General features: G+C 38.8%; 1 protein-coding gene and 1 long non-coding RNA gene across 2 annotated transcripts; one reads left to right on the top strand and one right to left on the bottom strand.

The window, feature by feature from the left end:
• The first annotated feature begins 132 nt into the window (after positions 1-132).
• Positions 133-21160, top strand: LOC116506808. The gene is made up of 2 exons (XR_004255070.1): positions 133-232; positions 20905-21160. It is a non-coding gene; the product is annotated as an uncharacterized LOC116506808 (long non-coding RNA).
• Positions 13340-27859, bottom strand: TAL2 (TAL bHLH transcription factor 2). The gene is made up of 2 exons (XM_032214724.1): positions 26734-27859; positions 13340-18003 (listed from the first exon to the last, which is right to left on the bottom strand). Exons 1-2 carry the CDS (start codon positions 26987-26989, stop codon positions 17633-17635), a joined length of 627 nt encoding a protein of 208 aa, XP_032070615.1. The 5' UTR covers positions 26990-27859; the 3' UTR covers positions 13340-17632.

Raw genomic sequence — 27859 nt, 5'->3', positions numbered from 1 at the left:
AATGTGTAGACATCATTTTATAAAAGCATAAAATCATGTTCTTTGCAGTTCTACTTGATATCCACTGAGTGGCAATAGATGTACACATAGGAAATAAAAATCCAGTTATGTCTGACTTTTGCTCACAGATGGAGCAAGCTGACACAGAAGATCAAAAAGAAGAAAGATATGGACTCTGCCAGCTCGAGATCGGATATGGACTACACTTTATCCTAGCAATGGAGATAAGATGGTAACTTGCTCATAGTATATCCCTGGGCAATATACATATTTTAATTAGCTCAACCAAAAATCTTCATCTGAATGTAAAAACAGGTGTGCTGGATCAATCCAAGGATCATCTTATTTAAGCATTTTGTTGCTCACAGAAGCAAACCAAATGCCTATGTGGTACTCACAAGTAGGAAGTTAGAAGCTACCTTTCTCCTACATTCCTGAATCTAAATACCTGCTGCCCCAATTTGAAGATGAGTTGAGTCTTTAGGACTTAGCCCCGAGTAGATATGATTTCTGTGAATAATCTATTTTAAAAATTCCCCTTTAAATCTATCCAGATGAATAGCCAATACCATGTCTTGAGGTGATGAATTCTTAAGGGTTATTGTGCACCATATGCATAATTTTACCTGTTTTAGATCTTATTCCAATCAGCTTCCTTGGAAGGCCCCTGGAATTAATACTATATACATATTTTAAAATACAATAAGATCTTTCTTTCTCCATTTCTCCATGCCATGTGTGATGTTACACAAATCAGTGGTGTTTGTGCCAGAAGTTGTCTTTTTTTTTAAGTTGAAGAATCTCAAATACTCAGTTTCTGTTGAAAGAGCTATGTTTGGTTCCTCTAATTTTGATGCCCTTATTGTACTTTCTCCAACTATGTTACATACTGGATTTGTTTTTTCAAATGTGGTAGCCAGAACTGTATACAATGTTCCAGATGCAATGTACATTGTATAAGGAATTACAACTTTGATTGTTTTGTTTTGAGTCCGTTTCTTAATTATTATTATACTAGTATTAAAAAAGAGAATGAATGAATGAATTCTGGCATAGAATTTGTCATTTTCAGTTTCCAGCTATGGATGGAATCACACATTCCATATGATACCTACTACAGCTCCAGGGTTCCTTCCTTCATGTTAATCCCATCATTGTACAGGTAGTTCTTGACTTACAATAGTTCATTTGGTAACTATTCAAAATGACAAAGGCACTGAAAATAGTGACTTATGATCATTTTTCACAGTTACAACTTTTGCAGCATCCCCATGATCATGTGATCAAAATTCAAATGCTTGGCAACTGGTTCATATTTAAAACTGTTGGTGTGTCCTTGGGTCATGTTATCACCTTTTGTGACCTTCTGACAAGCAAAGTCAATGGGGGAGTCAAATTCACTTAACAGTCATATTACTTACTTAACAACTGTTTTGATTAGCAAGAAAGATGATAAAATTGGGCAGAACTCAACAAAGGTCTCACTTAATGACAGAAATTTGGGGTTCAATTGTCGTAAGCTAAGGACTACCTGTATATGTAAACATAGGATATTTTGCCCTGGTGTACAGATTTAAATTGGTTCATGTTTGCAATTTGATTTAAACATTCAATTTAAAGAGAATCATTAGAAATTTTTCTGCTTGTAACTTTTATTTCCTTTAGTAAACTATTCTCCTCATAGATTTACTTTAGTTTCTTGTAATTCAGCCATCAATCTTTTGTCTATGTTGTTCCAGTTCTATTTTAGCATCCAATTGTTCTTTTTGTTTATTACAATCCCTTTTTTTGTTTTGCAGTTTATTAAATTAAAAGGCTCTTACATAGGTGTGTGTATGTATATGTATACATATGAGAGCAGTTTGACTAGAAACCAAGATACCATGAAATAGTCTTCCACCATAGGCATGAAAGCAGGCTGGGTGACTTTGGGCCAGTCACTCTCTCTCTGCCCAACTCACCTCACAGCTTTGTTGCTGTGGAAAAAAAGAAGGAGAAAAGAGTATGAGTTATATTAGCTGCCTTGAGTTATTTATCAAAATAATAGAGGAAAAATAAATAAAATTTAAATAGGTTGTATGTGTCAACTTCTAAAGCGTTGCCATGACTATTATCAGGTTGGCATTCAAGGGAGGATTCCATGCATACCTTCGCCCAGAGTTGGATCTCTGTGAAGTTCTTGGGAATTTCACAGAATGTATAGTAAGCTTCGGGAACCCTTTATTGTCAGTTATGTTTGAAAATAATTGGAAGAACAAATAAAACTGATACTGTTCTTGCTGTTAATATCATCTGCCTCACCAAGGAGAAAATGTAGATGAAACATTCAGTATTCCTACACAAAATCCCACCAAAACTCACAAGACATTGTGCTTTCATAAGATGTCAGCCTTAGTGTATGGGGAAAGTTGCCATCTTCCCTTTATCTTGATGAGAAATGTGTGAACATCTTTAAGGAAGATTGAATGTTCAATCTGGTTTTGGGTCCAGACTGATATGCATGCTGAGAGTTGACAAGGATTAAACTTCTCATTATTTTTATGCTAAGGAAAGTGGGGGGGACATGCAAACAGGAAACAATGTTAACATTATGCCTCCCACGTCCCACCATGACCTGACCATCACATCTTCCCTACATAATTGAACTCTGGCCTGTTTGGAACAATCTCAATATCATCAGAGGCTTTGTCTTTCAAGACAGAAGTTGCTTCCTTGTTAACAGCACATTGTCCTCCCTTGCCACCACCATCTTCTACCTATGCCTGGTGTGGGGCACTATCTACAGATCCCAATGCAGTCTTTGGGATCATGAAGTCCAAATTAACATAATCAGATTAACTGCATGGAGCCATACATTTGAAAAGAACAAGGGGAGGGGTGGAAGAAACAAAAGGAAAAAAGTATCTCAACAAAGGGAAACCCTAAGGAGGACAGAAAGGGTTTATTGCTGTTAGGCTGCAGTGTTGAATGCTTTGCACCTGCATGGTGAACAAGTCCTCTTCTAACGAAGGACCCTTAGATGGTATTAAAACATGGGAGGGAGGGAAAGAAAAGAAAATCAGGCTGAATGCAAGAGGGAGTGAATGAATCAGCCTGCATCCCATTAATTGATTTATCGGGATAGAAAATGTGCAAATGGCTGTCAGTGGTAAAACGGCCGTGTGATTTCTACTCAGCATGGAGAGGAGATCAGCCAAGTAATCTGGTCTATTGAGATAAGAGTTTCGGAGCCTCTGCAACAGAATGATAAGAAATGCCAAAATCCCAGTAGACATTTAGAGCTGCATTTTTTGGCATTATTTTTCAAATGCAGCTGAAATACCGTAATTCTTCTATTTATAATTATAATCATTTTTATTCATTGAGGAATAACACAACATCAAGAACAGCAAAACTAGACTGGACCAGAAGACCTCCAAGGTCCCTTCCAACTCTGTTATTCTATAAATATTCTAAAATAGAAATACATTTTTCATTGGTGTTATTGAAAAATTAAAGTCCCAGCCAGGAACTTAAAAATTATCCAAATAAAATCATAAGCAGGACGAAATCATTCCTTCTTCTTCCCTGCTCTTTCTTTTTCTTGCTTTTTTTGTAACTTAAAATAAACTGCTAGTATGCCAAAGAAAGAGGAGGACTACGGAGGCAAACTGTCCTGCTTCAGGGAACACATGTTAGAAGGCTAATAAAAAGAGAGCAGGTTCTTTTTTGAGTTGTACCAAAAAGGTTTCGGGTGTCAAATATATTTGGAGAGTTTCTGCAAAATAGCTCTAGTTACTTGCTAATTTTGGAATGATTGACTTAACCCCACTTGAAAAGTTGAATAGCGTTATTACTAGAAACTTCTGCATTTAAGTTTACTTTGTCTGATTCTTCTATACCTCAACTAGATAATATGCAGAAAAAAATCATGGTAAGCTATCATGCTGCAAAGCAAAGTTCCAACCTCTAGAATTGCCTGTATGCCCAAGAAGACCTTTGGGATTCATGTAGACATCAGAAGTTTTTACAAAATAAACGTGATGAATAGCTGCGGAAAACAAAACAAAGATAAGGGGGGGAATGGTCGAAAATATGCTAAAGAGCAGATTAAACTGTTAGAGGAACTTTTCTGCAGTTTATTTGGGTAATTGGCTATGGCACCATTTTGTAAATAAGCAAAAAGATACTTTCCCTTGTAGTAGTATCTAAATTTAGAAAAGTGGGCGTGCTCAGAGTACCATGGGTGAAATAATGTCACCTAATGGGTCCCAGGAAGTATACCTTTGGCTTTTTGCAAAGCTCTGAAGATTGGCTCTTTCCCCAGGCAGCAGGGGTTGGAATGTTAATAATAGGAGCTTTGGTGGTGTGGATGTATGCTATTGATTTTGGGCTTTTACTGAGCTTCAGTGTGGTTTTATTTGGGGTTTATGCATTTGTTTTGGTTTGATAGAAAACCTTGTTTTTATTTTGCCCATTGCCCAGTTTCTTGGATAGATGGGCAAGTGTGTGCATGTGTGTGTGTGTGTGTATGTGAGAGAGGGAGGGAGGGAGAGAGAGAGAGAGAGAGAGAGAGAGAGAAAACAATCCTAGTTATCCATTATGTGAGACCACCAGGAATAGATTTCCAATATTTCAGATTTGCTTCCAAGCCTCAAAAATTGCCTGCCCCCATATATTATGGAGTAAGAGAGCTGAATAGATTGTATTAAAATGGAATGGATTGTATTTCTGCGGCATTTGTTCTATCTTGGTGGTTATGCAGACTGCAATATCTACCACTTCCACTATTTCATAGTCGCACAGCACAGCCTAGGGAGAAATTCTGAACAGGAAACTATGTATCTTAAAAACAAAGAGAAAAAAATGGTCAGCACTATTAAACTGTATCAGGAATAATTTGAAAACCATGATATATGTGGTCTAATCATAGTTCCTGATTAACCTCTGCCTTTCTGTTTGTCGTTCTGCTTTTGTGTTTAGACATAAAACATTGTTGCAAAAAGCAAGCTATCCAGATGCAAAAATATACACCTCATATTTAATTGTATTGCAAAACCATCGCAAATGACATCAGCAGATATTATAAACCTTTTCTTCCTAACAAAAGCCAACTTAAATGCTTTTTATGGGTTATATTTGAATCTTAGCCTAGTATATGTAATCACAGTGTTAGATAAATCTGATATCTAATAGCTGTCAGCCTCTGCTTTGCTGCTGCTTCGGCTGCCATTGAAACGGGGAGGGGGGCATGGTATTTGGGAGGGAATTACTAATTGTGCTGGAGGAAGATTCTGGAGTTTCTGCTGCCTGTCTTACTGCGCATGCGGAGGAGGTTCCCGCCAAAGCCAACGGCACCGACATTCCATCTTGGTGATGCCTTTCGAAGTTATCTCGCACCTGACACTTGGAAGAATTATGATTGGACTATAACTGGGATGCCAAGGGGTGGGGAATGGGTTATTCTATATATCATTTGCTTTCGCACCTAAATAATCAGTCTTCGCTTTGCTACGCTTCTAATCATTTATAATTAGTAAAAGTACACTTGATTTCTATCAATGGAGTCTCGTGGTTTTCTTTCCTAATTATTCAATGGAGGAGTGCTGACAGTAAGCGAAGACTCACTCACACCTCACCAGGAGTTTTCAACCTACCGTGGGGGGTGTACTCACAAGAAGGAACGAAGAAAATGTCATTGCAAGCGAGCGATGATGAGGAGACTGGAAGAGAAACTGCAGAACCATCTTTACCTGAAAGCCTAGCTGGCCTAAGAGTAGAAGAGCCTGCGGTTCGGCTCCGTTGGACTTTGGGAGTGGGGCAAAAAGAGGATTCGGAGAATTTGGATGCAGGAGTTACCAGAAGGAGACAAAAGAAAAAACCAGCGGACTGGGAAGAAGCTATGACCGAGCGAAGGTCCCGAGAGAGAGCGAACGGAAGAATTTGAACAAAGGTACTCCATGCATAAATTTAGGGAGGGTGAAGAGGCCGAGGGGGGATGGGAGCAAACAAACCCAGAAACAGCCTCCCCCTCCCCAGCCAGGGCTGCTGCCAGAGTAGGGGGCCCCCCCAGAAGACGCAGAATGGCAAAAGTCCCTCCCTTACCAGTAAAATATAACGGTGATGCCAGGGGCCTGGGTCTTTTTGTTATTCAGATTTGGAACTATATGGAACTTTATGGGCCCAATTTAGAAACAGATGAGATGAAAGTGCGAATGGTTTTACTTCCTTTGGAAGGAAAAGCGGCCGATTGGATGGTCAGCTTACACCAATGTAACTCCCCTCTCCTGAGGAATTTTGATGTCTTTATGTCTGCTCTAAAGAGGAGATTTGATGATCCGCTGATTGAGAAATGAGGGAAGGTGAAATTTATGGCCCTAAATCAGGGAGATAGAGCAGTGGCTGAATATATTCAGGAGTTTCAACAGCTTTCATCGTATATGAGGGTTTGGTCTGAAGAGGCGCTCCTGGATCAGTTTGCATTGGGATTAAATGAGGACATTTACCAACAATGCGTTAACAGACACCTTCCCAAGCGAGTTGTTGCTTGGTATGAAAATGCAGCAGACGTTGAGCTAGACTTGATTAGACTTCAACGTGCGAAAGAGGAAAAAGCAGAGAGATCGCTCCCCCCCCTGCAGCTCAAAGGGCCCCATTCCGCATCAGGGGTGAAGGGAAGGGAAGTTCCGCCGGCAAGGCCAAGCCTTTCACATGCTTCCGTTGTGGGAAAGGAGGCCATCGAGCCATGGATTGCCGCGTTAAACTTCCTCCAACCGCCTCACCCCCTACCAAGAGGGAAAGGAAGACTAGCAAGGCCCCGGGGAGGAAGAAGGAGGCTGCCTTCGCTGCTGAAAATACCCCCCAGCGTTTCTGGCAGGAGGCGGAGGAGGAAGCGGACGTGACCACCAGCTCCTCTGATGACTCCGATGACGACGCCTCGCCACGTTGGGTGAGTTCAAATAAAGGCCCCATGTTGATCCCAATTGAGTTAAGAGTGCCACCTGCTGGGGAGACAGAGCGGCTTTCCGCCCTCCTCGATTCGGGCTGTTCTAGATGTATGATTAATCCTGCAATGGTTGAGAAACTGGGCTTGAAATTGAGGACTTTGAAGACCCCTATTGTTTTTTGCCAAATCGATGGATCCATTGCAGGGGGGGCCCAGCCCATTTCTACACTGAACCTCTAGAGATGAAAATGGGCACCCATTTTCATCTCTAGAGGTAGAATTGATCTCTTTTATTGTGGCACCTGGGATGGACAGACCCCTTATTTTGGGACTCCCCTGGCTTCGTAAATGGAACCCTCGCATTAACTGGAGGGAGGGGTGGCTGCGTATTCGGACCAGCACAGCCCCAGACGGGGAGGCCAACGGCCCTGAGCCTGCTGGCTCCAGCCCCGCATTGGCCGCCAGGGGCCAGGAGAAAATTGAGGGGGAAGAAAAGATTCTGAAAGAGTATTGGGACCTAAAGGGGGTTTTTAGTGAAAAATCTTCAGATAAACTTCCACCCCACAGACCCACTGATTGCTCCATCGAAATTTTGCCTGGAGTGCCGCTTCCAAAACCCCAAATATATTCTATGTCACCCAGAGAGATGGAGGAAATGAGGAAGTTTATTGACAAAAACTTGCAAAGGGGTTTCATTGAACCAGTCAGACCCAAGGTAGCAGCCCCTGTACTATTCAGGGGGAAAAAAGATGGCTCTCTTCGTTTGTGTGTGAACTTTAAGAACCTTAATTCAATCTTTTCTCATAATCTCTACCCTTTGCCTCTGATGAAGGACATGCTGGCCCAACTGGGAAAAGGCCACATTTTTACTAAACTGGACTTAAGGGAGGCATACTATAGGGTCCGAATAAAGGAGGGGGATGAGTGAAAGACTGCTTTCAACTGCCCCCTGGGTTGCTTCCAGTTCCGTGTAATGCCCTTTGGCCTGCAGGGGGCACCTGCAGTTTTCATGCAATTAATTAATGAGATTTTGCATGACCACCTTTACAAAGGTGTTATCGTATATTTAGATGATATCCTTATTTACACACAAACATATGAAGAACACGTCAAGTTGGTCCGCACTGTCCTGAAGAAACTCCGAGCCGCGGAACTTTATGCCAAGTTATCCAAATGTGAATTTCACCAGGAGAAGATAGACTACCTTGGGTATCGTATCTCCCCCGCAGGTGTGGAGATGGACCCCACTAAGGTCAAGGCAGTCACTGAGTGGGAGGCGCCCCGTACACGTAGACAATTACAGAAATTTTTAGGTTTTGCCAATTTCTATCGTCAGTTCATCCCTTCTTTTGCCAAAATTGCACTTCCCATCACTAATTTGTTGAAGTCCAAAGGTGGGCCAAAACCTAAACCTAGCAAGCTGTTGAACTGGACCGTGGAGTGTCAAGCTGCTTTTGAAAAGTTGAAAGGACTTTTTGCCGAGGAGCCAGTTCTGAAGCATCCAGAGATGGACAAGCCCTTTGTCGTTCAGGCTGATGCCAGCGACGTGGAGGTGGGGGCCATCTTGCTTCAGACTAACGACCAAGGTAATTTACAACCGTGTGCCTACACCTCCCATAAACTCACAGACACAGAGAGACGTTGGGCAATCTGGGAGAAAGAAGCATTTGCTGTACGTTGGGCTTTGGCCACATGGCACCACTTCCTGGAGGGCGCTAAGCACCTGTTTGAGGTGTGAACTGACCATAAGAACTTGGAGGCTTTGAGGACTCCCAGGCGGCTCTCCCCTAAGCAGATGCGCTGGGCTCAGCATTTCAATCATTTTAATTTCACCCTTAAGTACATCCCGGGAGGGAAGAATTTCATGGCTGATGCTTTGTCTAGACTCCCTCAATACAACTGCTCTAAGCTCAGTGTCGTCCAGCCCGTGGTTCCCATGTCCAACCTTGCTGCTCCTGTTGTTACTAAGCAACAGACACACTCTAAGGTAGACGTGTCTCAAGATTTTCTTTCCGATCTCAAGAAGGCCCTTCCTCAGGATGATTGGTTCCAGCAGCATCAAGCTGAATGCACAATGAGGGACGATTTGCCATGGATTGGAGCGAAACTTTACGTCCCTGCTTCTCTTCGTCTCGTTTTTCTCCAACGGGCTCATGATTCCAAGTTGGCGGGGCACTTTGGATTTGTAAAGACACTGCATCTGGTGAAACAGCAGTTTTGGTGGCCCTCTTTGAAGAAGGACATTGAACTTTATGTTGCCAGCTCCCCTGTTTGTGCGGCCGCTAAACGCCCGCCGGGGAAACCACAGGGTTTGCTCCAGACTGTAGCTCGCCCTGTCGCCCCCTGGAAGGAGATTTCTATGGACTTCATTGTCGAACTTCCTGAGAGCCAGGGGCACACTGTCATATGGGTGGTTACTGACTTGTTTTCCAAGCAAGTTCATTTTATACCTTGCCCTAAGTTTCCTTCTGCGAAGGCACTCACTAAACTTTTCATTTCTCACGTTTACCGTTTGCATGGCGTGCCTGATCGCATCATTTCTGATAGAGGCGTACAATTCACTTCCGTCTTCTGGAAAGAATTTCTTAAGCGCATTGGCTCCACCCAGGATCTAAGCTCTGCCCACCACCCTCAGACTAATGGGGCTTGCGAGAGGACTAATTCTGTTCTAGAACAATATTTACATTGTTTCATCAATTACCAGCAAGATGATTGGGTGGACTTGTTGCCGCACGCAGAAGTGGCTTATAATAATTCTGTACATAGCAGCACTGGGTTCACCCCTTTTCGAGTTGTGTTTGGCCAGGACTTTACTCCTATTCCCGAAGTTCCTCTTGAGCAGCCACAGGTTTCATCCATCTCCGAATGGAGTGAGCGGTTGCAGCATATTTGGCCTTTGGCACTTTGTACTTTGGATGCTGGGCATCACGCGCATAAGAAACAGGCTGATAAGAAACGTGCTCAACCTTATCAGTACAAGGTGGGTGACCAAGTTTATCTATCCACAAAGTTCCTTCAAACTACGCAGAAATCAAAGAAGTTGGGGCCTAAGTATGTGGGCCCGTTTCCCATAATCAAGGTCATCAATCCTGTTTCGGTTCGCTTACAGCTACCCAAGCACCTCAACCGTGTATATCCTGTGTTCCACATTAATCTCATTAAACCTGTTCGTTTTTCATCTTTACGTCCGCCAGTGGATCCGCCACCTGCCCCCCTATTGACTGATGGTGAACAGCATTTTGAGGTTCGGGAAATATTGGACTCTTGAAGACGGCGGAATCGCCTTCAGTACCTGGTGGCTTGGAAGCATTTTCCTCCATCTCATGCCGAGTGGGTGGACAAGTCCCATCTCCGGGGCCCATTCTGCTTATCCTGACAAGCCCTAGTTGACTCTCCTTCCTGACTTTCTCTCCCCCCCCCCCCCATTTTTCTTTTTCTTTTTTTTGTTGTTCGTCTGTTTGTGTTTTGTCATTTTCCAGGCCTGACCGCCTTTTTCCGGAGGAGGGCCGGATGTCAGCCTCTGCTTTGCTGCTGCTTCGGCTGCCATTGAAACGGGGAGGGGGGCATGGAATTTGGGAGGGGATTACTAATTGTGCTGGAGGAAGATTCTGGAGTTTCTGCTGCCTGTCTTACTGCGCATGCGGAGGAGGTTCCCGCCAAGGCCAACGGCACCGACATTCCATCTTGGTGATGGCTTTCGAAGTTATCTCGCACCTGACACTTGGAAGAATTATGATTGGACTATAACTGGGATGCCAAGGGGTGGGGAATGGGTTATTCTATATATCATTTGCTTTCGCACCTAAATAATCAGTCTTCGCTTTGCTACGCTTCTAATCATTTATAATTAGTAAAAGTACACTTGATTTCTATCAATGGAGTCTCGTGGTTTTCTTTGCTAATTATTCAATGGAGGAGTGCTGACAATAGCTTACATTAGCTATTCTTATTAGCTATTCTTACAGCTACTATTCTAGAGGTGTATGATATCAGAAGGGTTATTAATAGGTAGCTAGACAAAGGCAGAAAGAGATACGTAGATGTTCTGATGATTCCTATGCAAAAGATAACCTTTCTGTGAATATTGGAAGATATTGGGATGTGTTGCATACGTCTGGAAAAAATGTGGAAAAAGTATTATTTAAGAAGTTATGTTTACCTGGAGCCTTTCAACAGTTGGCCTTTTCTTGCAATAAAGTCAATTACTTAATTATTCCTTCCAATTCTATGATTTGGGCAGGACAGGTATGTCCTTCCTGTGCAGTATTTTATAGTTGGTTGCTAAGCAGCAGCAAAAAAAAGCCATGGCAGTTGCTTGTTAAAATATGCAACAGTTGACCTTTGCAATCTGGCTATCCTAAACAGACAAAAAAGGATGAGTGTATCTAAATATTAAAGATCACCTTCACCTTCCTCCTCCCATTTCTGGTTAAACACCTGCTGTTTTAAAAGTACAATCATTACTATGAAAAAGTATGTCCAAGGTGACTTTTAAATGACCTCTGACCTCGAGGGTCAAAAGTTAAGCTGTCTATTCACTTGTTTTCTTTTTCTGGTAGCATGATAAAAGAATCTATCAGGTGTGTGCTGTTTACTCCTATCCTCACTTAGTCATCTCCGACAATTCTCTGATGGCTTTTTTTATTTACCTTTCTCTCCAATACACCCTCTGAAATGACTCCCAGATACATTAGATACAAAACATACCTTTATGCCACCTACAAAGGAACCAAGATGTTTGATTTCAGGATGCGTAAGAGTTTGACTAACAACTGGATTTTATATTTTCAAAAACTGGAAAGGGAAGAAATCAACTGTTGTTTCTTCACCCCAGCAGCTCTAGGGAGAATGTGGGTGCAATCTTCAACCCCAAGGCAGAGTGTTATTTAAGCAGCCATGATAACCCCTTTACGCTCCATTTTAATGTTCTAATCTCATGTAGGCTTTATCATTTTAATACCAAATGAGCCTTTTCATTCTCGCTCTCTAATTTTTGAAACATTTTTCCCACTCAAGAGATCTGGAGACTTTGGTGTCACTGAAGTGGCCTAAAATATTATTTGTTCTGTCATGGATTGACTTATCTTATGAGCAATAAAGCTCCATTTTTTAAAAAGTAAAACAGTAATGTAAAGTGGGGGAAAAGTATATCCATCTAGCACTAGTGTCTTATAAAGATATCATACTTACTAGTTTATTCATTTCTTCCCAGTTTGCCTATAGTTACAAGGACCATATGATTTATATTATTATAACGGACATTTACTGCTAGTCCTCAGGATACAACTATTCATTCGGGTTTACAATAGTGCTGAACAAGTGGTACTTATCACAGATCCTCATAGTTTCAGCTGTTGCAAAGAGCCATCGTCATATCATGTTTTTCAATATTCCCTGCTAGCTTCTCAATGAGGAAGTTGGCAGAAGTCAGAAGTTGCAGTCACATGAGGTTCTCACTTAAGATCAGCATGGTCCTCCCTGAATGACAGCAACTGGGAAAACCAGAGCTGCCAGTGCTAAATGACTTGCTCATGTGACATTAATCTTTGACTGTTCGGCTTAGTAACAGCAATTCTAGTCCCCACTATGCAAAATATGCAGACTGAATTGTCTTGTTTTTTTAATTACACAATAGTGTTTGATTTTAGATATTTTTTTATTAGAATATCAATTTTTGTAAAGTTTCTCTTGGTTTTGCTCTTGAATTTTCCTTTGTGAAGCAAAGTTACATACATAGCATTTTAATCCTTCTGAATTTTTTTTCAAATTGACCTGTTGTTATGTTTTTCAAGAAAACATGGTTACTAAACCCAAAGTGGATTTCTAGTACATATGGTCATAAAGATGGATTCATGGTTGTTTTCAATGTAATTTAATGTGTAATGTAAAGTATTAACACTATTTAGTAAACATTATTTGAATATACAAATTAGCCCTCTTTAAATCTCATGTAATAATGGACTACAGAGTTTGTATTTCTGAAAACTGATTATTTATTAATCTAGCCTACTTTATGGTGTTCCTATTTGAATGCTTAGCAAATTCAAAATCTGTTTTCGTTGCACAGGATGGAGAAATATGAAATGTGTAGATAATTGGTTTCTGCCAGACAAAAGTAATACTCAGGAAACTAAATAAAAAAAAATGCTGCTTTTAAATTAATGCTGTCTTCTTGCTTTCTTATCCACTGAATCTGTATACTTCTTTTTAAAAATTGCAAAATTACAAAGCATTTAGTGTTTTTTTCCTTGCAAAGATAGCTTAATATTCACATGCTTCTGTTGTTTCCAATAGCAGAGAGAAAATAGAAAACCAGTTCAGCTCTTAACAAAATGTCAGTTAAAACATTGCATTTTTAATATAAAAAAGACTGATTTTGCAAATCTTTTTAATATATTAGGATTAAATAGGGAAATGTACAAGAAAATATATAAAAGATTCTTGGCCAAACAAAGGGGGCTTACAAAACATAAAAAGTGCCAACAAAATAAATCTTTGGTAGAGACATTTAGTTAAAAACACACATTGTATATTAATAGCAAGAAGATACACAGTAATAAGACAGGATACTTAAGAAATACTACATTTACTTTTCTCACTATAACATGAAATATTTACTTTTTGTTTTTGCACCAGAACATTGATTTGCCAAGCGATTTTTTTTTTCATTTGTTTGGTGTATTTGGAAAATTTTAATCGTCAGAAATAAAAGTTAAAATGGACAATGCCAATACAAACATAGATATTTTGAGACATAATTGGAATTATTTAACCAGTAAGTTGTATCATGTATAGATCTAACAGCAGTTTTAGAATTTCTTCATAAATTCTTTGCATTTTGCATTGTTGCTAAAATACCAGAATCTCATGAATCACTGTTAGGTTTTCACACATCAAATCTACATGTTTAACTATAGTCACAAAAGATGTGACTACTGTGTATTTAGACAATAATAATAATAAAAATATTAAACTTTTTAATAATTTCTAACACAAGAAAATGCTGAAAAATATATATGAGCTTGAGATTCTATCCATCAGCAGAGTAACTCTGTGAAAATTGAACAGAACATAACTGTATTGACAAAAGAAAATTTGACTTCCAAAATGAATAGAATCAGCTTCTGAGAGAAAAATTGGGATAAAACGACCAGTGCATCTTGAAGGAAGAAAGAGATGGGCTCAATAGGTTGCCAATGGTTCCGTTCTATTCCCACTCCACCATGCTGTCCTTCCTTCTGTCTTCCTTTTCAGACCTAAAGACGTTTCTAAGATTTCCCTTTTTTGTTCTTTTTTTAAATACAGTCATAATAATTTCTATAGTCGCTATTCAGTTCTCAGGATTACATCTTTACTTCAAATGCAAAATTGTTAGGGTCTTAATTCAGCAAGATTTACTCTGGAATAAAACTTTCTGCACTAGGATTTCTGCTGTCTTAATATGGCCCCTGGGACAGTATTTTAAGATTCTCAACAATTTTGATAATATTGTAGATGAAGGCTTTAAACTTGGGAAAAGAATTTGACACTAGAGCCCTGATAAATGTGGTCCTTTTTGAGGCAACCAGAATGCCATAAAACTTCAAAAGGGGAGTTCCTTAAGCCATTCCCACTCTTTCCCACATCCCACTCCACTGATTTAAACCTTTTCTCTTCCAATGTTAACAATAATTTAAGAAAGGAAATTTCAGGATTCAAATATTGCACTAAGCCATCTTTTTTCTTAACCAAAATGTGCTGAAAGAAGACATTATTATTTCCTTTGCCCACAATGCTAAGTCATAGCCACGAGTTAGAAAATACACAATGACTGTTCATCCCACATCCGTGTTAAAGGTCTACTGGGTTCTCCGTGTAAAGAACACTAGATATTGAGCGCCATAGGAGTTGCAAAAAGACCCCTTCCATTACGTTTTGATATTACTCTTTCTTTCCTCTATTATATCTTGCTATTACTCCTATAATTTTTGCCCCATCTTGAAATGGTGTAAAATCATTCCTTGAAGTTAGAAAAGAGAAGATAGTATAATCAGTGTGAACTGTTTATTTCCTCTACAGTAGCCTTACAAGAACCTCCTCAACTTGGTGAGCACCCAACATCAAGGACTCTATGTCTCATTTGGCATTCAGCCATAATCTTACAGGGGGTAGCTTCATCCCATTACCTGCTCAGCCAAGCACATACATTAAAGCTCAGAACCTCTGGGTCCTCCTCATGCTGGGCAGGACTGCTAGAGCAACTGCACATGATCAGCAGTGTAAAACTAATTTGTCACATGTCGGTCTAATCCCAACTTCTGAAATGTTCTATCACTTTTGGAGAGCAGAGTTCTCCAGTCTAATTAGAAACTATTAGATTGCTTTCACATGACATTTTTGCATGCCTACTGGCAATCAGGATGGAGAAGTCTCCACAAGTTTTTGGATTTGATTGTTTTTCTAAATGTATATCGTCAGGTGTGAATAGTTCTTTTTCCTTTATTAAGTGGATGCAGAGTAATATATTTGTAAGGTGTTTATGTATATTTTGTCTATGACTGTACAGTATTTTAATAAACTAAATTAAACTCATTTGGCTCAGCTGGAATGCAGTAACAATAATACTGGTGAGGTAGAACAATCTTAATTAGTATAAAAAAGATGTTATTACTATTAATTTAGTTTTAGGCTTAAGCTTATCATACCACTTTTTTCCCATCCCCTAAAGCATATTTTTTAAATAAAACAATTACAAGGGGATTGAAGAAGGTTATAAGTGAGTACATAATGTTCTAAAATGTATTAGGAGTGATTTTTTTTTAGTTAGCTGAAGTTTAATTCATTAATTCATTTATTGACATACTACCCATTAATGCAATGTACAATTTACGGTAATCTGCATGCCTTTATTGAGAAAAATGCATTTTTATCTTTCATAAAGCAAACAAGCAAATGAACAAATAAAATCTTGGCATGAAAGATGAAAAAATATGCCAAGGAGCAAAATATTTATTATCATTTGGCTTTAGATCACTTTGAAGGGGGAAAAATCTTTTATAAGTAATTTGCCCGACCTGCTGCCCTATAGTAGTCTTAGCTTCACCTCTGCCTCTCACCTCTAGTTTTCATGACGTGTATATAGGGGGCCCTTGACAGGGGCAATGATATCAGAGCTGCAGTGAAAGAAATGGAAAATGGTAAAATAAAAACCCACCTAACTAGAAACACGCATGCCACAGAGTTTCATCCTCCCTTCCCATTTAAAGGTTTTGCTTTGTCATTTAACTAAAAATAATAACATTAGTAGCTAATTTTAGAGTTCAAATAGTGGTTTTTAACTGAAAAAAACTTGATTCTTAACTATGAAATCTTTAAAAAAATTAGAAACTTCGGAGTGGCTGTATCCAATGTTGATAATTAAGTGAATGAATGGCACCCAGTTTGGGGCAGTTTATGCAGAAGGTTAGGTGCAGTAGAATCCCTCATAGAAAGAAATCCATAAATGATTCGTGTGATCCTATATTTATTTTAAAGGCAATTAAATAGTACCTCTGATTTACAAAATGTCACTGACAGCAAATGAAACAATTGTTTTTCTATTAAGCTCTACTTTTGAAATTATTTAGTTATTTTTTATTTGCAAATGTTCTGGAAAGTGTAATCCCAGCCAAATTTAAGGATGTTTTTCTTCACATTGAAATAATGCTAAAATCCATTTTTTTAAAAGATAGGCATCTGTTGATTAAATCTGAGCAAGCATAGTGGACATCCACTCCTATCTGCCCAGATGTATTCTCTATGCATTTTGTTTTGGTTAAATTTTTATCTCCCTCCAGTGTTGACATATACCAGAGGAAAAATAGTAAATGAAATGCACACATCCTAGCATAAAGATTGCACTGAACTGGGCATTGCAGGCAAAGGAGGAGAAGACCTTAGCAGTGTTCAACTAACTTTGACATTAAAGTATCTTAAATGAAAAAAAGTTTTTTTTAAATGAATAGCCTTGGCTTTGGAGCTCCAGATATTTTCTTTTACAATACCCAATTTATAGTGTTGTAAAATATCCAATTTATAGCAGGCAGTGTTATCACATCTCTTGAAATGGATACAATGAGATGCTCACAGTTGTAGTTGTAGTTGTAGATGTTGCTGCTCAATTTATGTGGTTTCTTCCCTTAAGAAAGGAAGTGGGAAAGAAATAATCAGTTGTTCACTGGGGTATATTACAGGAAGTGGGAAAGGATTTGTTTTACCACAGAAGAAGATGCACAACTGCAGAATTTGTTTGACTTAGATCTTCAATTAACCTTTGTCAATCCAGCAGCCAAATCATCAGGAACTGAAATTCCCAGAGCTCCTAGCCAGTTGTTTTAAAACATACAGTGTCACTCAGCCACAAGCTACTGACCCTGACAATTTTCACTTCTTTGTCACAATTGGCGACTTTCAGTAGGCCCAGTCAAAGTCCCTTGCACTCAAAATCAAAACCCTTTACAGCCGATTAGACCACTGGAATTCTTTTTAATTATTAAAAGCCATGTTCTTCCTCAGAAACTCTTACATAAAGTACATTTGAGTTTTAAAAGACCAAGATGGACCAAATAAATAAATAAATAAATAAATAAATAAATAGATTAACACTGTATAGAAACAAACAACTACCACAACCGATATCAAGGGGAACTATCAAATTGCAGTCAGGATGATTACTAACTGACTGACTGATTATGGAGATGATGTTTCTGACCAGCATTCTGGGATGTTGCTGCTTGTGTTGGGAGAAGGGACCTCAGAGTCTTCAAGGAGAGTCAGTTCTTCCATGTGTTCCAAATGTGGATTCTGCTGGAACAGGCCCAGTATCCTTTCTCGTGGATTCACACCAGTTTGCGGCAGTCCTTGCTCCCCAAGGACCTTGACGAGGAAGTTGATGTACCTCATGGCTAAGCGAAGAGTCTCATTCTTGCTCAACTTTTTGTCAGGCGGATGGGTGGGAATCAGCTTTCTCAGCTTGGCAAAGGCACTGTTGACATTTTGTTGCCTCCACCTCTCCCTGCTGTTGGTGAAGATTTTTCTGGTCATCCTCAAGATTGGAAGAACTAGGAAGAGAATGAGAGGAGGAGGGATAACATTAGAAAAGACATAATAAAAAGACACAACGGCTCATTCAACTGCAAATGAGGTACAAGGTGTGACTCCAAGAGTTGAGTTACGGTACTTAATATTGAAAATTAAAGCTTCTTAATAACAGGGCCTCCAGCAGGAGATACCTTACCTGATACAAATGTAGTATTGCCCCTGCATATGTATTCAGAGGTATCTGATTCTAAGCAAAGAGTTCTATTACTATTGTAGCATCTATGCTTACATGTAGACATATTGTAGATACTGAACCTATAAGGTGCTTCCTTGTGCCAAAAGCATGATGTTTCTTCTATTGAGACCAACCAACATTCACAAAGGGATGTATAAGCATTCTCCAGATATATTTATTTATTTCTAATGAAAGAATTTTGTGCAATAATAACAGCAGTACAAATTTAAGAATGAGAAAAAGAGTGAAGAAAAGTAGTGAAAAGATAAAGAAAGGAACAAGGAAGAAAAAGAAAGGAAAAAATATAAAGAAGTGGCTTTCAATCTTCATAGCAGTTCTGTATACATTTATTATCAGTCCTTCATCTTTCATTTACATTATGATTTCTTTCTTCCCATATTTTACCTTTCTAATAATCAAATCCATAAATCACTGATTCATTTTTTTCTGTTTTCAGCAAAACATCTATAAAGAATTTCTAGAATGCTTCATATGGCAAAATTCAGGGAAACACAAGGAAGTACAAAAATGTTCATTTTTTTTAAGCAAAGCAGTTTTAAGTAAAGTTATTGCTATGCTTATGATTTTACTTCATCTCTCCTTTGCTTGACAACTGCAAATGCAAGGATTGGTCACAAAATAACTTTGTCATCACTGTCATCACTGCCAATGGTCCCTAAAGAGACAGTTGCTAAACAATTTGTAGCATAAATTATTATTTGTCACTGACCTTAAACAATAACAAATGGGTAGGCCATGTATTCATGTTTGTCATTTGTTTTTGCCCTCATTTCTACTAGCTAAGTATATTTGTTCAGTAGCAGCTGACACGAATTGCCGCTGAAATGGAATATATTTAAGATGTACCAATCTTTGTGAAGAAGTAAATTACTAAAAATTATCTGAATTATGAGAAACACTTGTGTTTTGTTGTCAGAGAAACATAACAGTTTTGCACTCCTTCAGAATCACCTCTGGTACAAAAAAAACAAAACAAAAATCAGTTCATACAGCTGTTTGTACAGAGTGCCAGTTTGGTGTAGTAAATTAAGCCTAGAAACTTGGAGACATGTATTTAGTCCTTCCTTAAGCATGAAAGCTGGTTGGGTGGTTTGGGACGAATCGGTCTCTCTTGGCCCAAATTATTATACACGGTTATTGCTGTAGAGGAAAATAGGCATTTTTATTTTAGATATAGGTAGATAGGTGATGATATAAAGATGATGGATGGATGGAGGAATGGATGGAGGGATGGATGGACAGACAGACAATGGTGTCTGAAAATGTGGGATATGGGGGCTAATCTTATATTCCTTTTTTGGATTGGTGGAGATCTAAGGGTTTTTGTAATTCCAATAGGTTCAGCAGAAAAAGGCTATACTCTGTGCCATGGATGTCTAACCCACTGCATCATGCTGCCGTCACGTGACATTTTGTGATGTTTTTCCCATTCACAGAGCTGGAGTAGACGTGGCCTGCACATGACACATCTGGCCTGCAGGTCGCCAGAGATATAAACTGTAACTCTAAGACTTGTAGACTTCAACTTCCAGAATTCCCCATGCTGGCTGAGGAATTCTGGGAGTTGAAGTCCACAAATTTCAAAAATTGCTAAGGCTGGACACCCCTTGCTTTATAGACTCTGTTACATGGATTTATATGATCTGAAAATAACATGGATATGTACGATTAATCCTGAAAGGATAAGACTAGTGCAGTGCAGCATAGTTGGGCTCTCAAATTCCAGTGGAGAAGTAAATAAATGAACAAATAATAATAACTGAAATCCATAATGCCAGTCTAAACCAGTATCCCTCTTCTTTTACTTAGGTAGCAAATTAATATACTTCATAAACACATTAAATACTGTAGTAAATGAAAAGCCTGTAACTTCCCATTAGCACAGCACTCCAGTGTAAGCAGCACTATTTGTTGAAGGGCAGCAAGAGCTGTCTCACTTTCTTTCTTTGGTGCTCTTCTTTTGTCAATACAAGCCCTGTGAGCAAATAGCAGGCTTTGTGATTTACTCCCTTAGAAGGCATGTTTTAAAAATGCACCCTTGTATCTCTGACATTTGAACAAGATCGGCAAACAGTAATACCCTCTTTCTCCATCTTGGGTATCTTGCATAAAGAGTTGTTCCTGGTTGCTCTTTCATAAGATGGGAGTAAAAGAACATTTTATGGCAACCAGGCATGAAACCCAAACCATTTATTCACATCCTGGTTGCGCTACCCAGTAATGGTTTGCCTAATTGTTCTATGCCATCAAAAAACTATAGAATAACAACAGCATATCCCAAATCATGCAGCATTTCAAGTGACATTGAGATTCCACCGTGGTCTAAATTTGGTTGGTTATTTGGGGGGTCTTCTGAGCAATCCCCACAGATGCTGTTATTCTGCTTCCCTGTTCTATTGTGATGCTGATTTTCAAAATTACAATTGTAGTGAATGTAGAATTCAAATTAAGTTACTCCTGAGAAGCACCATAAAAAGAATTAATTATGACCAATTTAGAGTTCCACTAATGTAAATAAGAGATAGGCTGGGCTATGCAAATACTCCTTGTGAACTCTAAAAGCAATTTATTTGAAGGGCAAGTATCTAAGTGTATTCATTAAAAGCTAATAGCATGCAGTATATTCTAGTAAAGTGTTGTTCTTGTATTCTTTGTATTGTTTCAGATGGCACACCAAGAAAATGGCTGGAAAGTCTGATTGGTTTTTTTTTTTTTTTTTTTTTTTTACTGACAGAGAAGCATCCCAACAATTCAGACCCATGTCTTATTTTTAGGAAGAATCCCTCCAAAAAAGACATCCAGCAAGGGTTCCACAGAGTCCTATACAACAAGGTTTATATGGCAGCCAAAAAACAGACAGGAAAATTCTCCAGAGCTACCATCCAGGTCCAAAGCCTTACATAAAGCTTGTATTTCAAGAACACAGTTGGCTCATCAAATCTCTTAAAACATAATTATTTAAAGAGAAGGGACAGTGAAACTACTTAAGAGGAAGTAATATATTTTGCTATCTCTTTTTCCGCTCCCATTCAACAACATCTTCATCTCAGAGACTGCCTGGACTGATCTCTACAGTTTTTTTGGCAAGGTTTTCAGAAGAAGGTTGCCACTGCCTTCTTCCTCGGGCTGAGAAAGAATGACTGGCACCAGGTCACTGAGCTGACTTTGTGCCTAAGGGAGGACTAGAAGCCATTGTCTCTGGTTTTCTAAGCTCATGTCTTAAACACTGCACCAAACTGATTCTGGTCTCAGTATCAGAGGAACCAAAATGGTACCCATACCTCTCTTAACCTCTACAGGGGGGAGGGTACAACAATACTGAACATCCAAATAAATAAATAAATTAATAACATGCAGAGGGAACGAATTAAGAAAGTACCCCAGGACAACTCATAGAAAAAGGAGCCTAGTCAGAGACTACAGAAAAAAATTAAATAACTGTAGATGAGATGGGAATGATAGATCGAAATGGAATGTCACGGAAATTAACATACTGTACATTCATTCCACATTCTCTGTAGGCTTCACGTTCTTGAAAATCTGCCACAAAAACATAAACTGTGATTATTGAGGTGTTGGCCTTAATGAGATCACATGACATATTATTAGAATGATGGGGAGATTTGCTAACACAACAAACATGCAAGAATAAGAATGTGGTTTCCATTGTATTGAAGCTGCATGCTAAGGCTCTTTTTTTCTGGTTGCACATGGCTGCGCATAGATGCATGTAACCTATATTTTATTAAAGATGGGCTACACGTTTATAGAAGCCTATAAGCAAATCTGTGCAAACTGAATGCATGGATAATGAAGACTTGAGTTGTTTAGGAGTCTGAGCAACACACTCAGATTTATTATTTTGTGTGCAGAGCCCCTTGCTTTCCTGCATTAAGAAAGCAGAGTATATAAAACCCTTTATCTGCTTCGGTTGCCATGTTCTCGGCAAAATTTGCCAGTGAAACTATCTACTTCTTTCTGCTTCACAGTTCAGTAAAAAATATTTTAGCAGCATTTAGCTGACTGTTGGCCAAAGCATTCAACTCTGGAAAAAAATTGGTAATAATATAAGTAAAAATTAAACATTTTTTAACAGTCTGAGGTGTCCTTAGACTGTTATTGTTGGAATGAAAGCAGTCAGGGAGGAGAAATTGATCCACTAGATATACCTACATAACCCTTGTAGGCCCTCCAGGGAAGTTGTTCCCTATTTTATCATATACTTTAAAGAACAGCAGTGGTTACTCAAGGAAGGACATATACAGGAATCCCTGGAAAAAAGGGTGTTTTGTTGTGTGTCTTAAAGTAGGAATACATTTTGTGGAATTCTGCACTTCTCTTTCCTAAGACATGGATCAAGGAAATTTGTGTTGAATGTTCTTAGGGCAGCATCAATGAGGAAGAATGGTTTATTCTCAGTAAATCCCAACACTGTTTTAATTCTTTTGTTCTGGGTAGTCAACAACAAACTCCCAGACACAAAACACAACCGAAACACAAAAAAATTGAATTGCAACTGAAGGCATATCTAATGAAAAGATACATCCCAGGAACTTTTCCTTAAAGCTTTCGTGAGCAAAGAATCAACCCATAAACTATTAAAAGCAACCATTTTTAAAATTCAGAAAGAAATTTAAAATCACAATCTTAATGCTTAATGTTGGAAAAAGAGTGGGGGGAAAGAGGGTACAACCAATAACAAGGTGGATGGATTCAGTTTCAGCTATGATGGGTTAATTAGTAGAAGACCTGAAGGACCAGAGTATGGACAAATCTTCTGGAGAAAATCTAGGTATATCTTCTTGCTTAACAATGAACACCAACTTGATAATGAATAACAAAAAATTACTCTTCGCATTTGTAGACATTACTTATGAATTTTCAAGTGACAGACTTTCACCAATGTGAACAAATGTATCCACAACTCTAATGGTCCCAGATGTAAGGAGAAAGTGGGAAAGATTTAGCTTCTGGCATGCTGCAGATACGTACCCTTGGCAGCACCATCACAGAAGCCTTCCATCAACAATAAATGTACTCTATGCTCAAGGACGCAAAGCTGACCGAACTTTTTGGCTGAGTGGATTATAAATAGATGGGGAGCCACCCAAATGGAATTCAAGCACCCTAGGAGGATAGAGGGACACCAAATTGGGAGGAGTCTGCTCTGCCTGAACAACAACCCAGGAGGCTGGTCCATGGAGTCAGCCTATGATCTGATTGGGAACAAAAATGTTGAGCCATTTCTGGGATCATCCAGAAGGATGGTCTGCACCTATGTCTCTCTGAAAGTCCTTGGAGAAGCCACCACTAAATGCTCCCCTGCCTATCCGCATGGGGAATAGAAATAGAACACAACATCTTCCACCAAGAAAACAACATTTGCACTAAATCTGACTGGGCAAGCTATTATATATAAGCAAAGAGTAGACACTACTACCACTCGCCATTCCCTTCCAACACTGAAAATCCTCCCTAGTCGGATAATGAAACATTAGTAGCCAAACTACCTTATATAGCAGTAGACTTATATACCGCTTCATAGGGCTTTCAGCCCTCTCTAAGCGGTTTACAGAGAGTCAGCATATTGCCCCCAACAATCCGGGTCCTCATTTTACCCACCTCGGAAGGATGGAAGGCTGAGTCAACCCTGAGCCGGTGAGATTTGAACCGCTGAACTGCTGATCTAGCAGTAGCCTGCAGTGCTGCATTTAACCACTGCGCCACCTCGGCTCTACCATCTCAGAGAGTACCAAGGACTCCACAATTCAACTCTGAACTACATATCTTCTCTTTTGTTGGTAAAACACTATCAAACTGGACCCATATTACTGAGAATACTGGTTCTGTATACGTAAGATCCAACCACAACTTCAGTCTTAGCTGTTCTTCGTAGGGTCAGTTCTTGATATGTGCATCTTTTTTTAAAAAAATGGTATTCCTATTTTCTCTTGATTTGAAAACACAGAAACCTAACCTAATTTATATTTTAATTAGAAACAAGTAATAAAAATAAGAAGGTACAAACTATAAGCATACATTTTCAAGCAGTTACATTTTAAAATTTAAAACAAAAATACAAAAATAAATAGGTTTTCTTCAAGTGAGAGGCTTCAGAATTTGTACCTCAACTTCGAACTATGGTATACTAAAAAGAAAAAAGAAAAACCTGCAGAATTTTGGATTAGAGTAATCATGCAGCAATTAAACGCTCCTGAATTTAATGGGACTGCATTCAAAGTGATACTTAAATTCACCTAATGGCTTGCTTTTATCTGAATTACCAGAAACATAACAATTAAAAACCTAGCAAAACAAGCTAAATTAAAAAAAAACATTCACTGGACAAGAAAGGAGAAAGCAGTCATTTGGTAGTGTTTAGAAGAGACACTCATTTGCAAATCCATCTATTCAAAAATGATGTCTTCACTGTTTCCAGTAGGTTTTTTTTTTTTTGTAAATTTATTCTTTGATTCATATAAAAGTATAGCATAAATCAAAATTATCATGCAGCCCTCCTCAAAATAATGTTAATTATGTAGAGGAAAGCTTTTCTGAACAAAAAAAAGAGTGGGAAAATAACTAAGATAAAATATAGCCCCTTCTTGCTTCCAATGTAGAGGAAAAGTAGTTTAACCGTTTCTTCCTTTTTTCTAGCCAAATCACCCCCAGAAGCTATTTATATACAGTAGTTCCAGGGAACAATTACCTCTTTCTCCAAGAGCAGAATTTCAAACCAGGCTATCTTTGACCTCAAAGATACACATACCACAATCATATGTAAATTGAATTCAGGTGCAATCAAACAAAAAGTTACTATGACGATATAAGAATATTTCCTATAAGAGTTTTGTAAACTTCAGCTTCAGGTATGTGCATCGTGGAAGGGATTCATATCAAGACCAAGATATAGGAAGTAGGATTTAATCCCTTCCTCATTCATACTTTTCTCCATAAAAATTACCACTCAGTCCCCTGACATTGGTTCTCCTTAGCCAAAGCAATGAGCAGCAGGAGTGCTTTTATGTGGTGTCTTGCAGTGTCTGGATTGCAAATCATAATCTGCCATTTGCACCAGGTTTCAGTTAGATATACTTCTAGAAGTGGTATTTTTGTGAATAGGTCAGGCTTGGGTTTTAGAATTCTGAAGAGCAGAGTCAATGTAAGATAATTAGGGAAAGGTGTTGAGAAGATTCCGCCATGTTAAATTTCTTGTTCATGTCCCTCATTTTCAGGGAGAGAATTAAAGATGGGCTTAAATCATTCTCGCTGAAAACATCATGGCTCTTGATTGGATAAAATATGTGGCATATATTCAGCAAATTCCTATGTGCGTGTAATAACATATTGCTATAAGGCAAATGTTTTGACATGCTTTTCCATTAAAATAAGCTGTTGGTGATTATATTAGCACCTCTGTATTGCCCTTTTTTTCCTATAATACTGAAATGGCTTTTGATTAAATATGGATTTTGTTTGATTGCTGTCACATTGTGAGTAAAAGTTCCAAATATAAGCTGTGTTTAGTTGTCATTGATACATTTTTAATAGCCTGGGGGCTATTAATTTAATTTTTAAATTTGATTAATTCAACATTGTTGATGGAATAGATATTGATTTTTTGTTATTATTCTAATCAGAAGTACCCAATTCTTCAAATAAGAATAAGCATTGTTTCAGTAGCATTCAATAGTACTCATTTCATACAGAGCCATTATTACAATGGTTATAGCATCAGGATAGCTTTCTAGGAATTTACATGAAATGCCACATTACAAATTTATATTCTATCTCTTGGAATAATTGAAAGGTTAGGTGAAATACTGTAAATACACAGACATGTCTCATGAACTAGCAAGATTTTGTAGTAAAATGTAAAGAAGTGTTTCATTTTAAAAAATAATAGACAGGCTCATAAAGTAATTAGTAAATTGTGAATAAAAGGAATACACCTTTCATATTATACCAAATCCACAAAGTGGTATATATCTAATGCTTCTCCATGGCTTGTTTGTTCATTTTATATGCAACGAGTGACCAAATCCTAAGAGGTTTCTTATAAAGCTTAAGAATGTGATTTCCTAAAGTTGCTATTTTATCTTTATGTTCCCATTTATGGGATGTTAGTCAGACCTTCAACTAGTTAAGTCTGTAATTACAGCGTTTAAAACAACAATTTGAAAAAATAATTGAGGCAAGCAGTCTGTTAAGAGGAGGCACTTCATACATTGCCTCAGCAAGATCACACGGGGGTTTTGTATCACGCATGTCAACATAGGGAAGATCAGAGTCCTCACTTTTTTAAAAAAACAAAAACAAACATGCAGTGAAGGCAAAGGGCATTTCCAGGAAAACATGAAAAGCTGCTGTGGTGCACCTGAAAACCTTGAGTACGCCTTTATTTAGGGAAGTTTTCAGAAGACAAAATTCCCCAAATACTGGGTGGTGGGGGGTGGAGGGAAGGTGGAAGAAATACAAATAGTTTGCAACTTACCTTTCCCAAACAAACAGGAGAATCTGGCTGTAGAGAAATATTCACAGCAGCTGAAGTCGGCAAGCGTCTCCTCTTCGCAGCTCTCGGGTCTCTCAGCTTCAAATCGCCAAAGCCTCTTTCCTGACAATCCAGCCAAATGCCAATCCCAGCCTGCCGTCTCATTTATAGAATCTGGGCTCCTTTGTCTGGCGCGTGTCAGCACTAATGTGGCTGATCCTGGCAGTTTATTCCACATCTCCTGGGAGATTCTTTTCATGCTGCCATCTTCTTCCCTACTTACTCCCAAGTGGGAATAGGTAGAACCAGCGGTGCGATGCTTTGTTCCAAAACACAAGAGTTCCTTCAAATCCAGGGCACTTAGGAGAAAGCCTGGAAGCTTGGGGTTTTCCAAAAAGCCCAAACTCGGCAAATTCTGCAGCTTTAAGTCTGGGCCAGGCCAAGATCAAATTTTGCTTTGGTATCTAGCAGGAAAGGGATTGTTCAGCTATGGATCTGGTGCATCAAAGCATCAAATCAACATGCAGTGTCATGTACTCCTCCTCATTAAGTATCACAACAATTAGATTACAGATTTGGGGTAGAGAGCAGGATGGGAAAGGCTAGCTTTTACAAGAGAGGTAGCTAAGTGCTCTTGTCCAAAATTTATTATATAAATTAAATGCATTATGAAAAGAAACCTTTATGAATCATGACGGCTGTTCCTTTTACAAGATAGGCAACATTTTTGTATCTGATACCCATGCAGATAGTAAAATATTTCATATCAATTGCAAGCATGTTTAGATGTCTAATTGAAAATGAGGGACCATGGGGAAAGATAATCTATTGCTTCACAGATGTTGATGGGCAAAAAATCTCAGGTGCAAAGCATTTCACATGTAGAGCAAGAGCAGCTCCCTTAATCTCAGAGATGAACTGGAGGAGGCTGGTGGTTTATGGATTTACCATAGGCTGTAAATATACAAATGACCACCAATCAGCCCAGAGGGTGGGATGTCTCATATCTCTTTGCTGCCATCTAGTGGTTATATGCCTCAATATCAATTGATGGTACAGTATACCTACCAGAGGTGGGTTGCTTTCGGTTCAGCCCAGATCAGGCAAACTAGTAGAAGCAGCAGTGGGA

Source organism: Thamnophis elegans, chromosome 3, assembly GCF_009769535.1.
Source record: "Thamnophis elegans isolate rThaEle1 chromosome 3, rThaEle1.pri, whole genome shotgun sequence".
Classification (NCBI taxonomy): domain Eukaryota; kingdom Metazoa; phylum Chordata; class Lepidosauria; order Squamata; family Colubridae; genus Thamnophis; species Thamnophis elegans.
This window is presented reverse-complemented; position numbering and strand designations above follow the sequence as displayed.

Excerpts from the sequence above, each read along its gene's own strand:
- TAL2 (XM_032214724.1), bottom strand. The coding sequence starts at position 26,989 with ATGAAAAGAATCTCCCAGGAGATGTGGAATAAACTGCCAGGATCAGCC. Across the intron at positions 18,004-26,733 it reads CTCCTGTTTGTTTGGGAAAG|TTCTTCCAATCTTGAGGATG; the intron begins GTAAGTTGCAAA and ends TTCTCTTCCTAG.